Source organism: Lithobates pipiens, unplaced genomic scaffold (genome assembly GCF_037356315.1).
Source record: "Lithobates pipiens isolate NorthernLeopardFrog02 unplaced genomic scaffold, aLitPip1_a1.2 Scaffold_10, whole genome shotgun sequence".
In the NCBI taxonomy this organism is placed as follows: Eukaryota; Metazoa; Chordata; class Amphibia; order Anura; family Ranidae; genus Lithobates; species Lithobates pipiens.
Window position 1 is genome coordinate 217,652,065 of NW_027507686.1, and position 15,747 is coordinate 217,667,811.

At 42.2% G+C, this 15,747-nt stretch overlaps 1 protein-coding gene across 2 annotated transcripts in view; it reads right to left on the reverse strand.

The window, feature by feature from the left end:
- Window positions 1–5,820: 5,820 nt before the first annotated feature.
- Window positions 5,821–15,747, reverse strand: part of DDB2 (damage specific DNA binding protein 2) — a 49,524-nt gene continuing 39,597 nt past the window's right edge. For both annotated transcript variants that reach the window (XM_077461112.1, XM_077461108.1), the window contains exons 23-24: window positions 13,718–13,763; window positions 5,821–10,879 (exon numbers count right to left, since the gene is read on the reverse strand). In XM_077461112.1, the coding sequence (XP_077317238.1) occupies window positions 10,665–10,879; window positions 13,718–13,763 (261 nt within the window). In that variant the 3' untranslated portion in view covers window positions 5,821–10,664. The remainder of the gene's footprint in view (window positions 10,880–13,717; window positions 13,764–15,747) is intronic.

A 15,747-nucleotide genomic window follows, 5' to 3' on the forward strand; every position in this document is an offset into this window, starting at 1 on the left:
TGAAATTATTTCTTACTGTGCGTTTCTGATTCCTCGTCAAATCCTCTGTTAACTACCGACCCTCTCCCTTTCCACTCACTTCTGTTTGTTTGAAAAAAATAAAATAAAAATACAATTATATATATATATATATATATATACATAGTTTGTAAACATAGATAAGATAGTGATATGATAAAATAGGATGTATGTTTTTTGGTCTTGTTTATACAAAAAAATCAAATATAAAAGATAGACAGACATTTTAGTTAATGTTCTTGTAAATTATTTGTCATGGACTTGTCTCTGTATGTTTGTGCCTCCCTCTGTCATCCTCCATGAACTCCCAAACCTCTCCTTTAGCCCACAGCCCAAAACCCACAGCTTCCAGTCCAAAACCCGCAGCCCAAATCCCAAAACCGGTAGCCCAAAACCCATTTCAGGAAGTTAGATCAGAAAAAAAAATGAAGGTTTGGAGGAGTCTGAGATCACTAAAAAAGTACTTCTATGGCTTAAGAACACATACCTGAATTGGATAAATATTTTTTAAACCAGAGTTTAGTGTCACTTTATTAACATCTTTCAAAGAAGGAGCGTGATTGGCCGGCTATAAGGGGAGGAATAGGCCGGATTTTTTTTTCTTTACACTAAACAGTATTCTTTTTTTCAGTAGAAATTCACACATCCACTGGACTCGCACAAAAGAAGCGTGATTGAGCGGCTGTAAGGAGAGAAGGAAGCCCAAAGCTACTTTTTTGGGTTAAGAACACAAACTTAACTAGTTGCCAACCAGCTGCCGTTATCAATATGGTGACAGTTTGGCACTCCTGCGCGAATCGCTGTAGCTGTACAGTGCTCACGCCAGAGGGTAGGGGACACACGCGCACCCCCGCCGTGCTCACAGCAATCGGGTTCGCTCCAGAAACGATCAGTCTCCAGGCCCAGGCCCAGGCCAATGATTTCTGGCATGGACCCAGTGATCAGTTCTGGTGAATGAGAGACTGTCCTCTGCCTGTGTAATGTAAACACAGGCAGAGGAAGTGATGTCACCTCCCCTCGTGAAGCCCTTTTCTGTTCCAGAGCGAGAGGAGAGGACATCTTACTGTGAGTACACCAACACTACACTGACACCAGTACACGTGGGCACACTTGTCATCCCCTCATCACCCCCCCCCCCCCCAGTTAACCCGTTCACTCCCTGTCATAGTGTCACCCTAAAAAAAGATGTTGAGTCTGCAGAAAACACGGATTTAGGCGTGACACGCTCTTTTATTGTCCCTCTTGTCCTGACCAGTCCGGTCTCTGCTATCGGTGACTGTTTCCGTTGCTACTACACACTAGTGGAGTATTAGCATAGGGTTCAGCACGGCACAGTCCTAGGGCACACTTACACAGGGTCTCGAAAGATGTTAGATGGCCATGGCATTTTGAGAGGCCCTAACCTGAAACATTCAAAGTTAGAATAAAAGTGTAAAAAAAAAAAAAAAAAGCCAAAATAGTTGTTTTATTGTTCTGCTCTCTCTATTGTTTTCTCTTTATTGTTCTCCTCTGTTTTACTGTATTTTTCTGATATACTGTAATGTTTTATTGTACTGTGTTTTATTGCATTTGCTTGGGGGGGCAGGGTCAAGTCCTGCTGGCTGTGTTGATGGACGCAGCAGCAGAACTCAGGAACGAGCCCACACATGTGCCCCAAGGAAAGTGGTTTTCCGTGGAGGCATCGATGAGGAAGATGGGCCTGGAGCACTAACAGGGCACCCCAGAAACAGAGGTTTTTATAAAAACAACAATTGTTTACAACCCTTTTAACCAGTTGCCAAACGCCGCACAATGATGTACGTTGGCAGAATCGCACGGGCAGCCATATGGGCATAGCTGTACATCCCTGCCTCCCAGTGGGAGCGGGGGGTCCGATCGCCTGCCCCCCCCCGGTGCCTGCGGCGGTTGGATTAGCTTCAGGAGCAATCCGTGCTTAGGGGGAGGCCACTGATTCATGGCCACCCCCTCATGATGACAAGCTTCCTCTGCTTCTGAAATGTAAGCAGAGGAAGTGATGTCATCGCTCCTCGTGAAGCCTTTTCGTAACGGTTCTGAGGAGAGAAAACATGAAGCAAGTTTGCACCAATACTACACTAACAGTAGAACATGCAGGCACACTAATCACCCCCCTGCACCCCGTCACAGTGAGCAGTTTTTTTTTTTTTTTTACCGATTACTGCATTGGTGTCATTTGTGACTGTTATAAGTGTTAAGTCAGTTAGTGTTAGGCCCTTTTAGGTCTAGGATACCCACTAACCCCCCCTAATAAAGGTTTAACCCCTTGATCACCCCGTCACCAGTGTCACTAAGCAATCACTAAGGGCAAAGGAGAGATCTAGGGTCTAATAGACCCCAATTTGTTAAAAAAATAAAAAATAAAAAATAAAGAGTGCCTGTCACTACCTATTGCTATCATAGGGGATATTTACATTCCCTGAGATGACAATAAAAATGATAATTATATATATATATATATATATATATATATATATATATATATATATATATATATATATGAAAGGAACAGTTTAAAAATAAAATTAAAAAGCAAATTTATAATAAAAAAAAAAGCACCCCTGTCCCTCCCCTGCTCTTGCGCAAATGCAAGCGTCGGTCTGGTGTCATATGTAAACAGCAATTGCACCATGCATGTGAGATATCACCGCGAAGGTCAAATCGAGGGCAGTCATTTTAGCAGTAGACCTCCTCCATAAATCTAAAGTGGTAACCTGTAAAGGCTTTAAAGGGTTTTAAAAACGTATGTAGTTTGTCGACGCTGCATGTTTGTGTGCAATTTTAAAGCATGTCGTGTTTGTTATTCATGTATTCGGCCTAAGATCATCTTTTTTATTTCATCAAACATTTGGGCAATATAGTGCGTTTTAGTGCATTAAAATTAAAAAAGTGTGTTTTTTTCCCCCCAAAAAAAATTTGTTTGAAAATCGCCGTGCAAATACTGTGTGAAAAAAAAAATGAAACACCCACCATTTTAATCTGTAGGGCATTTTCTTTAAAAAAAAATATATATAATGTTTGGGGGTTCAAAGTAATTTTCTTCCAAAAAAAATAAAAATTTTCATGTAAACAACAAGTGTCAGAACGGACTTTGTCTTCAAGTGGTTAGAAGAGTGGGTGATGTGTGACATAAGCTTCTAAATGTTGTGCATAAAATGCCAGGACAGTTCAAACCCCCCCCCCAATTGACCCCATTTTGTAAAGTAGACACCCCAAGCTATTTGCTGAGAGGCATATCAAGTCCATGGAATATTTTATATTTTGACATAAGTTGCAGGAAAAAGACAATTTTTTTTTTTTTTAATAAAGTTGTCACTAAATGATATATTGCTCAAACATGCCATGGGCATATGTGAAATTACACCCCAAAATACATTCTGTTGCTCCATGAGTACAGGGACACCACATGTATGAGACTTTTTGGAAGCCTAGCCACGTACGGGACCCCAAAAACCAAGCACCATGTTCAGGATTTCTAAGGGTGTAAATTTTTGATTTCAATCCTCACTACCCATCACAGTTTCGGAGGCCATAGAATGCCCAGATGGCACAAAATCCCCCCAAATGACCCCATTTTGGAAATAGACATACCAAGCCATTTGCTGAAAGGTATGATGAGTATTTTGCAGATCTCGCTTTTTGTCACAGTTTTGAGAATTGAAAAAAAAAAATTTTTCTTTCTTCATTTTCAAAAACAAATGAGATATGCAAAATACTCACCATGCCTCTCAGCAAATAGCTTGGGTGTCTACTTTCCAAAATTGGGTCATTTGGGTGGGTTTTGTACCATTTTGTCATTTTATGGCCTTCAAAACTGTCATAGGTAGTGAGGAGTGAAATCAAAAATTTACGCCCTTAGAAATCCTGAAGCCGGTGATTGGTTTTCAAAGCCCCATATACGCGGCTAGGCTCCCAAAAAGTCCCACACATGTGGTATCCCCGTACTCAGGAGAAGCAGCAGAATGTATTTTGAGGTGTAATTCCACATATAACCACGGCATGTGTGAGCAATATATCATTTAGTGCCAACTTTTTGTAAACAAAAAAAAAAAAAAAAGTTATTTATTTTTAGTCATTATTCAATCACCTGGGACACAAAAAATATTCAATGGGCTCAACATGCCTCTTAGGAATTTCCTTAGGCCCCTTTCACACATGCGGACGATATGTCCGTATTTCATCCATCCGTTTGCGGATGAAATACGGGCATACATTCATCCCTATGGGGTGACACCCGATTTCGTCCGCCTCCGCTACTGTCCGATTCTGCAGACGGAGGAAAATTTTTCTATCCGTCTGCAGAGTGGATCGGATGAACACGGACAGACGGTCCGTGCGCATCCGATCCCCATAGAGGAGAGCAGAGAGCTGACAGGGTGGTCCCCGCACAGTGTGTGGAGACCGCCCTGTCCGCAGCCAGCTCAGTGGGGACAACGGAGCGATCCCCGCTGAGCGAGCGGATCATCACGGGGCTGATCATTACTGATCCGTCCCGTGTGAAAGGGGCCTTAGGGTGTCTACTTTACAAAATGGGGTCATTGGGGGGGGGGGGGGAGGGGGTGTTGTACTGCCCTGCCATTTTAGCACCTCAAGAAATGAGACAGGCAGTCAAACTAGTTTGTAGACGCTATAACATTTGCACAAACCAATAAATATACGCTTATTGACATTTTTTTTTTTTTGGCCAAAGACGTGGCTGAATACATTTTTGCCTAAATGTATGACTAAAACTGAGTTTATTGGATTTTTCTTAGAAGTAGAAAATACCATTTTTTTTTTTTTTTAATTTCGGTATTTTTCCGTTTATATCGCAAAAAAAAATAAAAAATCACAGAGGCAATCAAACACTATCAAAAGAAAGCTCGATTTGTGTGAGCAAAAGGACGCAAATTTTGTTTTGGTACAACATTGCATGACCGCGCAATTACCAGTTAAAGCAGTGCAAAATTTTAAAAAGTCCTCTGGTCTTTGGCCAGCCAAATAATCTGGGGCTTAAGTGGTTAAAGGTAGCAGCAAATAAACCCATGGTCTAGGACTTCCTGTTCTGTATTGTAATCCAAGATGGGATTTTTTTACTTAAAGAAATTGTGCTATTTTTTTTATTGCTGCAGTAGCAATTTATAAGAAAAAAAAAAAAAAAAAACGAATGGTGGAACATGATTCAGAGGGGGGAAAGGGGGAGGATTTGGGGGTCAACTTGGGTAAATCCCGGACATACACTTTAATTTATTGTAAACATTTATAAAAGGAATAGTAAATTCTAAGGGTCCTTTCACACATTCATGTCTGTTTTCATGGACTCCGCTTGCTCAGTGGTGATCAATCCATTGATCACCGCTGAGCCGTCTCTGCACGCTCACTGTGCAGAGACGGACCTATTAGAGCCCAGCTCTCCTCTATGGGGGAATCGGATGAAAACTTATCCGCCTGTCTGTTTTTATCCGATTGATGGATGGAAAATAGGGTCTGGATTTAGTGGAGCGGATCGGACGTCAGCTGACATCCGTCGCTCCATAGGAGGTACATGGAGCATCCGTTCAGGTCCGCCTTATGACATCAGCAGATATAAGCGCAGACCTCCAATAAGATCTTTGTGGTAACCTCAGCTCCAAATGGACAGCAGATTTGTGCAACATCTACCATTGACTACAATGGCCTTTCCATAGATCGGAGTTAAATAAAAAAAAAAAAAAAAATTGTAGCTAATTGTAATGAATCTTTCCTGCAGCAAAATTCCAAAAAAAAAAATTGCTAAATCTTAAAAGTTTAAACACACTAAACAATCAGTTAAAAAACAAACACATTTATTCAAGCCGATTTAACCAAGCACACATTATATACACTGCTGGGTCCACAAATTTCTAAACTTAATAGCATGAATACATATATACAAGGTGCTGCTCTCTATGGTCTTCAAGAGCCTATAGTGCCTTCCTTTAAATGTAGACTGTGAAATCCATCCACCAATGGCTCCACCCCTGTAGTTCTCAAGTGCAAAAGTACTGCAAGAAAATCTCAGCAAAGGAGGCATGGCTATTCTCTGTCCCATTTTCACATGTTGGTCCCAGGTAGAAAAGTGTAGCTTTTGCTGTTACCACCCAATCAGGTTTAGAGGATTTATTTTTAAGAAGCAAATGCTCTGATTGCTTTCCTCCTTGCAGCCGTGGCAAGTACTGTGTTATTAGGATTTTACATTTCCATTGCTCTGCTCTTGGAACCAGCTTACTGTCCCTGTCCCCTAGCAGAAGTCCGCACCAAGCTTTAAATCAAATTACACACGTGCCCCGGCAATGTCCATATATTTTTTGTTTTCTTTTTTTTTTTTTGCACTGGGAAATGCCTCTTGAAGTCTAGACGTCCAGGTTCCATGGGTTCAGCATTGAAAAATCACAACATGGGGACTTTTGGTATGATTACTGCCCATGCATGTCTGCCCTTTGCAAGGTATATTTTATGATCTAGGTGACGGAAGCAATTAATAATCCACAATAAATGTAGGCTAAATTCCTGGGTTCCCCCCGACAGCACTAACTGGTTCCTCCGGCTGACTTCCCCATGATGTTGATGTGAGCTCAGAGGCAAGAACCAGCGAGAGCTGCAAGGCACCCAGGAGCCAAGGAACTGCAAAGGTACAGTTACAACACTGGTCATCAACCCTGTCCTCAGGGCCCACTAACAGGCCAGGTTTGCAAGATAACTGAAATACATCGCAGGTGATAGCATTTGCTGCTCATTGATTATTCTAGTCTGCATCTCCCCAAGGTAATACATGAAACCTGGCCTGTCAGTGGGCCCTGAGGACAGGGTTGATAACCACTGAGTTACAGTGATTGGAGCAGATGTCAGTGGTGCGAACTTGAACAAATAATAGCGGTTATGATAGGGTCATTTTAAATGGCAGAAGGTACAGGTTAAAACACTAAAATTTAACAACCACTGGAAAGCTAGCCACACAGCTAGAAACACAATTGAGACTCCTATACGTTTACTGTTTTACTTGCCAAGGATTTGTATTCTGTACAGCCAGCCTTGTGATTTACACACTTTTAATTCATGCCAAAGCCAGGCAGATGGCAACACTTAGGTTCAAATCCAAAGCCACCGCTCAGCTTTAACTTGTTTACTGGACAGTTATCAGGGCTGGGCTCAGCCCTTCTTTCTCTGAGCTGGCCGCTCAGCTGTCAGCTAATTGCCAACTCCTATCTCTCCACAGTTACCCAGCTGTTGTCGATTCTGCTTGTCAGTCCTGCCTACTTAAAGCCATCCAGCTCACTTGATCTCTGCCTTCGCCAACATCACAGAGACTTTCTCCTGCTTCCTGTTGAAGACTTGCTCGGCTGTCATTACTTCTGGCTCCTGATCCTGCTTGCTGTACTACTACGTTTATCTCTGGCTTTCTGACATTTCCTTGGCTGACTACCCGATCCGGTTACTTAACTCTGGCTTGTTTTGACTAGGTTTACCTTATTATTATTCAACATGTGTGATTTAACTATACTTCTGTCTGATTCATGGTTCCTGACAGTAGGCGAAGGCCATGAATTCAGAAGATACAGTAAATCACACGTTTAATAATAATAATAATGTAATCAGAGTAAACGTAGTCAAAACAAGCCAGAGTTCAGTAAACAAATCAGGTAGTCAGCCAAACAAATGTCAGAGAGCCAGAGATAAACGTAGTAGTACAGCAAGCAGGATCAGGAGCCAGAAGGAACGTCAGCAGAGCAAGTCTTCTCACGCTTTTTTTTTCTCACGCTGACAGTGGAGGAGAAAAAAAAAAAAAGACGATCACCGGCTTATCTTAAAGGGACATCAGTCCCAAAAAGGAAGAGGCAATTATGCCTCGTTTATAGAGTAGCAGTGCCCACAAATGCCACCCATCGATGCCCACAAGTGCTGCCTATCAGTTTAACCGATCAGTGCCCATCACTGCCACCCATCAGTGCCGCCTCATCAGCGTACATCAATGATGGACAAAAATTACCCGTTATAAAATTTTAAGACAAAAAAAAAAAAATTGCACAGGTGATCAAATACCACCAAATGAAAGCTCTATTTGGGGAAAAAAAATGATAAAAATTTAATTTGGGTACAGTGTGGTATGACCGCGCAAAAATTGAAAATTGGTCTGGATAGGAGGGGGCTTTTAAGTGCCCAGTAAGCAAGTGGTTAAAAGTAAAAATAAAAAATTCTAAATAAATAAAAAATGTAAAGAAAACAGCTGATACTAATACACCAATTTGTGTTCACACAAATAGTAAAGTAATTAATAAGTAAAATGATATGTGGTGTAGCGCTGCCAAGATAATGGCATGAACACCTGTATAGAGTGTAAATTAGCAATGTGCAAACTAAGATAAATCTAAAAATACACAATAAATATCCATCAATATAAATTTCAGGTCTATGAAGAAATTTCTTCATAGACTGAAAAATGTATATCGATGGTCATTTATTGTTCACTCATCACAAACTGCATTGTGTATTTTTAGATTTATCTTATTTTGCACATTGTGTGTTTACACTCTATACAGGTTTTAATATCATTATCTTGGCAGCACTATACCACATATTATTTTAATTTCAATGAAAGGGGGCATCTATGCTACTGACCTCCAATGTAAAAGCAAACTTTTTATGCTTTCCTACGTTGGTATGGTATCTTTATACTGGCCATCAATGTAAGGGGCACTTTTATGTTGGCCACCAATGTAAGGGGCACTTTTATGATGGCCACCAATGTAAAGGGCACTTTTATGATGGCCACCAATGTAAAGGGCACTTTTATGATGGCCACCAATGTAAAGGGCACTTTGTTGACCACTTTTGCAAGAGGGCATTTTTTCCACTGACCCCCAATGTAAAGGGATACTGCAATTTTCCCTTTCTAAATTTATTTTTTGACCATTAAATAGTTTTCATTACTAAAAGTACAGCTATTGTGTAGTGGACGGGGAGCATGAACATATGGTAATCTCCAGGTGTCAATTCTGCTAGCTTCATATTTATTTATATATATGTTGAGAAAGCCAGCATTGGACTGTAATAGATTTAGTTAGTTCCAAAGCAAGCATAAACTGCACTTATAAAGCACACATCTATGCTTTATAAAGGCCCTAGAGCAGGGATATGCAATTAGGCTGGATTCACACTTATGCATTTTTAGTGCTTTTTGCATTTTGCAGATTTGCACTACAGTCCATATAACACGGTTTCCTATAGAGCACGTTCTGTAGTGCAAATCTGCAAAATGCAAAAAGCCTTAAAAATGCATAAGAGTGAATCCAGCCTTAGTGGACTTCTAGTTGTTGCAAAACTACAAGTCCCATCATGCCTCTGCCTCTTGCTCTGGCTGTCAGAGTCTTGCTAGGCCTCATGGGAATTGTAGTTCTGCAACAGCTGGAGGTCTGCTAATTGCATATCCCTGCTCTAGAGAGACATTTATTAGAAAGTTTGAGTGGTTTTCTTGGCTTTGCAGTGTGGCAGGCTTTGGATCACAAGGCTTGATGAACTGATTAATAAATCCTTTGGCAGACAAAATAGCAATGATATATTTAATTTACGTGTGTATTCTTTTTCTGATTTCCACTTTAAAAGCTATACTCTAGGTTTAACAAATATTGTCTAAATACAAGGGATATGTGTATTCTTACTTGAGTAAGAACCCCAAGCTCTTCACGCTCTACAATCAATTAGAAGCCCAGTAATGGTTACTACTTTACAAAAAGTTAACATCCAAATTTAAAAAAAGACATACACGTCTCTAGAATTTAGACAATTTGGGTTTATTTCCTTAAACTGGAGAGTGCAAAATCTGGTGAAACCTATCGGTTTCCAGTTTGTTTGTTTTTTTGCCAAAGCTTTATTGAACAAGCCAAGCCGACGTTAGAAGCCGATTAGCTACCATGCGCAGCTGCTCCCAATTTTGCACTCTCCAGTCTTAGTAAATCAAACCCATATGTTTAGCGCAGATTTCAGTTTTCAATAGGATTTCCCAAATGCACATATATGTCAAAGCCTTCATCCTTCTGCTCAAAGTTTCAAACTCTGTCCCAATAATCCTACAAACTAAAATAAATTGGCATTGTTAATAGAGAACCCACAAAACCAACTAATCAGCCAGTAACACATCCCATTCCTGGTGATGACCACTTAGTGGCAAGAGAAAAAGGTCACCAGATTTTCTCTTGGGGTTCAGAAGATGAGGAATCTTGATTTGACCTACAACCCCCAACGTGGAATCCATTGTAACAGCTGCCAGAGGAAGACAAAAATAATTTTTAGAACCCCTAAAAACAAAAAGCAGTCATTTACATGATGTGCTGTTCAAAGCCAACGTTGTGCCCCCAGGTTCCTTCCTATTTATCTATACATGGTAGTGCTCCCATACTGAGGGTACCATGCTGCAAGAGGTCACTGCCTGGGTTTTCTTTTTTTTGCATACATATGACAGGCAGATCAGGACAGGGCAAACGGAATTTGTAAACTTCAGAAAACACAGCCAGAACATGCCCGTCCAGATGTAACCATACACTCTGCTGGATGAGGTCAGTGCAATAAGGCACTATAGGAGTTTGGTTACTGCAGCCACAGCTAAACGTCATGCCATAGGCCAGGCCTTCCATGACCGCTCATTTGTCTTTGTTTTTCCCTCGTGTGGTCGTTGACTCTTTGACAGCAGTCCTAGTTTTTTTCTTCTCAGATTTGTCCTTTTCAGAATTTGTAGATTTACTGCTTGAATCATCTTTTCTCCCCACTTGAATCCCCTTTGCCCGTAAGGCCTTCATCATCTCCTCTTGCTTCATCATTAATAGAATCTCTCGACTCCAGATCAAGATGTTAAAACCTGAAATGAAAAAAAAGACAGTGCAGGGTCAGAGACTGGAACGTATCTCTTATGGCAATGCTATTATTACTATTCCTCCTACTGATGCCAACGATGGGACACTATTCCTCCCACTGACACCAACGATGGGGCACTATTCCTCCCACTGACGCAAACGATGGGACACTATTCCTCCCACTGATGCAAAGGATGGGACACTATTCCTCCCACTGATGCAAAGGATGGGACACTATTCCTCCCACTGACGCAAACAATGGGACACTATTCCTCCCACCGACGTCAGCGATGGGGCACCATTCCTCCCACCAACACCAGCGATGGGGCACCATTCCTCCCACCGACGCCAACGATGGGGCACCATTCCTCCCACCGACGCCAGCGATGGGGCACCATTCCTCCCACCGACGCCAGCGATGGGGCACCATTCCTCCCACCGACGCCAGCGATGGGGCACCATTCCTCCCACCGACGCCAGCGATGGGGCACCATTCCTCCCACCGACGCCAGCGATGGGGCACCATTCCTCCCACCGACGCCAGCAATGGGGCACCATTCCTCCCACCGACGCCAGCAATGGGGCACCATTCCTCCCACCGACGCCAGCAATGGGGCACCATTCCTCCCACCGACGCCAGCGATGGGGCACCATTTCTCCCACTGACGCCAGCGATGGGGCACCATTTCTCCCACTGACGCCAGCGATGGGGCACCATTTCTCCCACTGACGCCAGCGATGGGGCACCATTCCGGTCCCCTGACGCCAGCGATGGGGCACTATTCCGCTCCCTGACGCCAGCGATGGGGCACTATTCCGCTCCCTGACGCCAGCGATGGGGCACTATTCCGCTCCCTGACGCCAGCGATGGGGCACTATTCCTCCCCCTGACGCCAGCGATGGGGCACTATTCCTCCCCCTGACGCCAGCGATGGGGCACTATTCCTCCCCCTGACGCCAGCGATGGGGCACTATTCCTCCCCCTGACGCCAGCGATGGGGCACTATTCCTCCCCCTGACGCCAGCGATGGGGCACTATTCCTCCCCCTGGCGCCAGCGATGGGGCACTATTCCTCCCCCTGGCGCCAACGATGGGACACTATTCCTCCCCCTGGCGCCAACGATGGGACACTATTCCTCCCCCTGGCACCAACGATGGGACACTATTCCTCCCACTGACGCCAACGATGGGACACTATTCCTCCCAGTGAAGCCAACGATGGGACACTATTCCTCTCACTGACGCCAACGATGGGAAACTATTCCTTCCACTGACACCAGAGATGGGGCACTAAGCAACCTGGGCTTCCATGACACCTCAGCAGTGCCACAGACTGATTGCCTCCATGCCACACCACATTGATACAGTAATTCATGCAAAAGGAGACCTGACAAAGTATTGAGTTCATACTATACTGTACATGGACATACTTTTCAGTAAGTCAACATTTCTGTAATAAAATACTTTATTGGTCTTATATAATATTCACATTTTTGGAGATACTGAATTTTCGGTTTTCACTAGCTGCAAGCCATAACCATTAAAATTAAAAGAAAGAAATGCTTGAAATAAATCACTCTGTGTGTAATGAATCTATAGAAAATGTTCACTTTTTGAACTGAATTACTGAAATAAACTTTTTGATGCTATTCAAATTTTATGAGATGCACCTGTATACATAGTTCGTAGATGGTATAACTTTTGTGAAAACCATCAATATATGCTTATTGGGATTTTTTTTTTTTGCAAAATTGTAGCAGAATACATGATGGTCTAAATTTATGAAGAAATTAATTTTTTCTCTTTTTAATTGGATATGTTTTAGAGCAGAAAGTAAAGAAAAAATAACACCCCCCCCCCCCCAATTGTCGGTCTTTTTTGCTTATAGAGCAAAAAAATAAAACACAGGAGTGATAAAATACCAGCAAAAGAAAAGCTCTATTTGTGGGGGGGGGGAAAAGGACATAAATGAAATTGACGGACAGCATTGCATGACCGCACAATTGTCAGTTAATGTGGATGTAAACTCGATTCATGAAATTTGACCTAGACACATATATCTGTAGTGTCTTCTCATCTCTCTCCAAAGACTGAAGTCCCGTGTATTTATGCTGCTCTGTTCTTGTTATCAGCATGATCACTTCTAGCAAGTTATCCAACATGGGAGATAAAAGCAGCTGAAAATTTGTGTCGGGTGGGTGCTATAAATAGATTAGCAGAGAGTTGGTCTATTCACAGCACAGCTTTGCAAATATCTTTGTTCTTCTGCCTATGTGGGGGGGGGGGTGCATTTTCTCCAATCAGCTGTCACACACAGTGTATGCCAAGACCACCCTCCCCCTGCTGGAACTGGAAAAGAAAAAGTCTAACACAATGGTCACTTTCTAAACAGTATAGAAAGCTGAAGACAGCAGATATACATGCAAAACATATGTAGGGAGATTTGTTTAAATTTCTGTGTATCATCTGAGGCTGTTCACTTTATTGGGTATAGGATAGAGTTTACATCCACACTCCCAAGCTGCTGGCTCAGGACTGAACATGCACTCCTGCTCTAATTGTTTGTTATGGGAGCAGACGAGGAAGAGGAGGAGCAGAGTTTGCTGGCGAGGGAACACCAGAAAAGACGTTTCAGGGCTGCTCTGTGCAAAAAAAAAAAAGAAAGAAAAAAAAAAAAAAGAAAAACATTGCACATAGCATGCAAGTATAATATGTTTATTATTTTAATTAAAAAAATGCCTTTAAAATCACTTTAGCATGAAGAACAAAGTGCATATGTGTTTTTATCAGTGAAAACATTTTTGCTACAACAATTTGAGACAAACTAAAAACATAAGCTTACCCATTCCTGATGCCAACAGATCTCCCATTGGGTTAAATTTATTGAGCTGCAAGTAAAATAGAAAGAATGTAAAAGAGGTTAGACGTAACCTGTGTAATGGAGAACACAAAAATATATGTTATAGGAAGTAATTGTATCCAATTTGTTATATCCCAGTCATTTCTGACTCTTCAGGAAGGCCAATCACACCCCACCATGCAGAGTTAATTCTCAAAAAAAAAATTAAAAAAAATAAAATAAAAAAAAACTAAAGTGCACCTGACATGTAAAAGTAATATGGACTGTACTTCTTTCAGGAAGAATGGAGGCAAAGTAATGAAATTGAAGTTTCCACTATTGAAGGGTTTGTGCATTTTGGAAAGATCACGCTTAAACTGTATATAAAAACGAATTTTACGTAAAGTTAAAACTTGCTTTTTTGGTTTTAAATAGAAAAAGAAACAAGTTAAAACAGAGCTCTAGGCTCCTTCAAAAAAAGAAAAAATCAGCAGTATAGATGAGTTTCGGCGTGTTCGCACACCCCATGAGCAGAGCCCGCCAGGAAGTCAGCACTGCGCTGATCACAGGCAGTGAGACATTTCCCGAGCTCTCACTACCTGTGATTAGCGGAGCGCCGACTTCCTGGTGGGCTCTGCAAGCACGCTGGAGTTCATCCTTAATTACTGTATTTGTAGCTGCTGACTCTTAATATTAGGACACTTACCTGTCCATGAATCCAGTGGCGTCTTCATCTGAGCTGATTTTGCAATCGACCTTTGGGTGGTGCCGCTATCATCTTGGTTAAGGGAAACCAGTAGTGAAGACTTGTGGCTTCATAGCCGGTTCCCTACTGTGCATGAGCTTAGCGCGCTGCACTTTGTGAATGGCCCAGTGTCAGGGGAAGGAGGCGGGGGGCTGAACGTCCGGATGAATTCGCTGTGGCATAGTCATCCGGAAGTGGGAGCGAGTACCTATCAAAACCAAGTACCAGTTCCCCACCCGAAAGCAGAAGGGGGGGGGGGGGGGGAGGTGGTAGGATAAGGAAAATAAGTGGAGTTTCCCATTTTGGGTGGAGCTCTGCTTTAAGACCCCTTTCAGGGTTTTCTTTGCATCCTGTTGGGATTTCCTTTCACTTCCTGTCCCAGAGACACAATAGAAATTAGAAGGAATGTCCACCTGTTTACCAGAAAAGATGACCCCAATGGAAGATTTCCACACATCCCCTGTGCCTATGACAACTCAAAAAGGAGTTCCACGACAGGCATAGATGAAACTACATGGGAAGGTATTTTTCAATGCTTGCACCTCAAAATAAAATTGAAGTGTATGGTTTTACATACATTAAAAGTGGAACTAGAGTCGCCTCCACTCCAAAGCTTAAGTGTCCCAGAGTGGTCTCACCGGCCACCGACAACTTTGGAACGACTGTATTCTAAAACAACTATTGTGTTAAACATTGTATAATCCTGCAAAGAACTGTATATGCAATATTACTTTTTTTCCCCATTTGCTAAATTTTTCCCTCAAAAGTGGAGTTACACTTTAAATACACAAAAACACGTGTTGTGTGAATGAGCCCTAAAAGTTCACTTATCCTTCAACCCAGTCACCAACACTTAGATGTCCAGATCCAACTTAGCAGCCGACATTATTAGAAGGGCTCAGTGACATCATAGCCAATGAGCTGCATAGGTCAGCACTTGGGTAGACAACACATGTGCCCTGTTCACATAACACTGTGTTGAGGTGCTGTAGGTGCACTGCATAAACATTTTTAGTGTGATGAGATGAGCTATGGTGCATAGACCTGAATGAAGTGTCTTTTTGTGTAAAAAAAATTAAACAGTTTGATGCATTGTACCAAAGCCTCGCACTAATCCTAGAAAACACACATAAGCACACAAGTGTTTTCGCTTGCAGGATGATGTGAATGAGCCCTTCCTCCATCACTAACTTGTCAGTTTGACAGTGGGGTCTAAGAAGTAGGAACATTTTGAGTTCTCTGTTGACTTAAAGTGGAGTTCCACCCAAAAATGACACATTTGGCATGT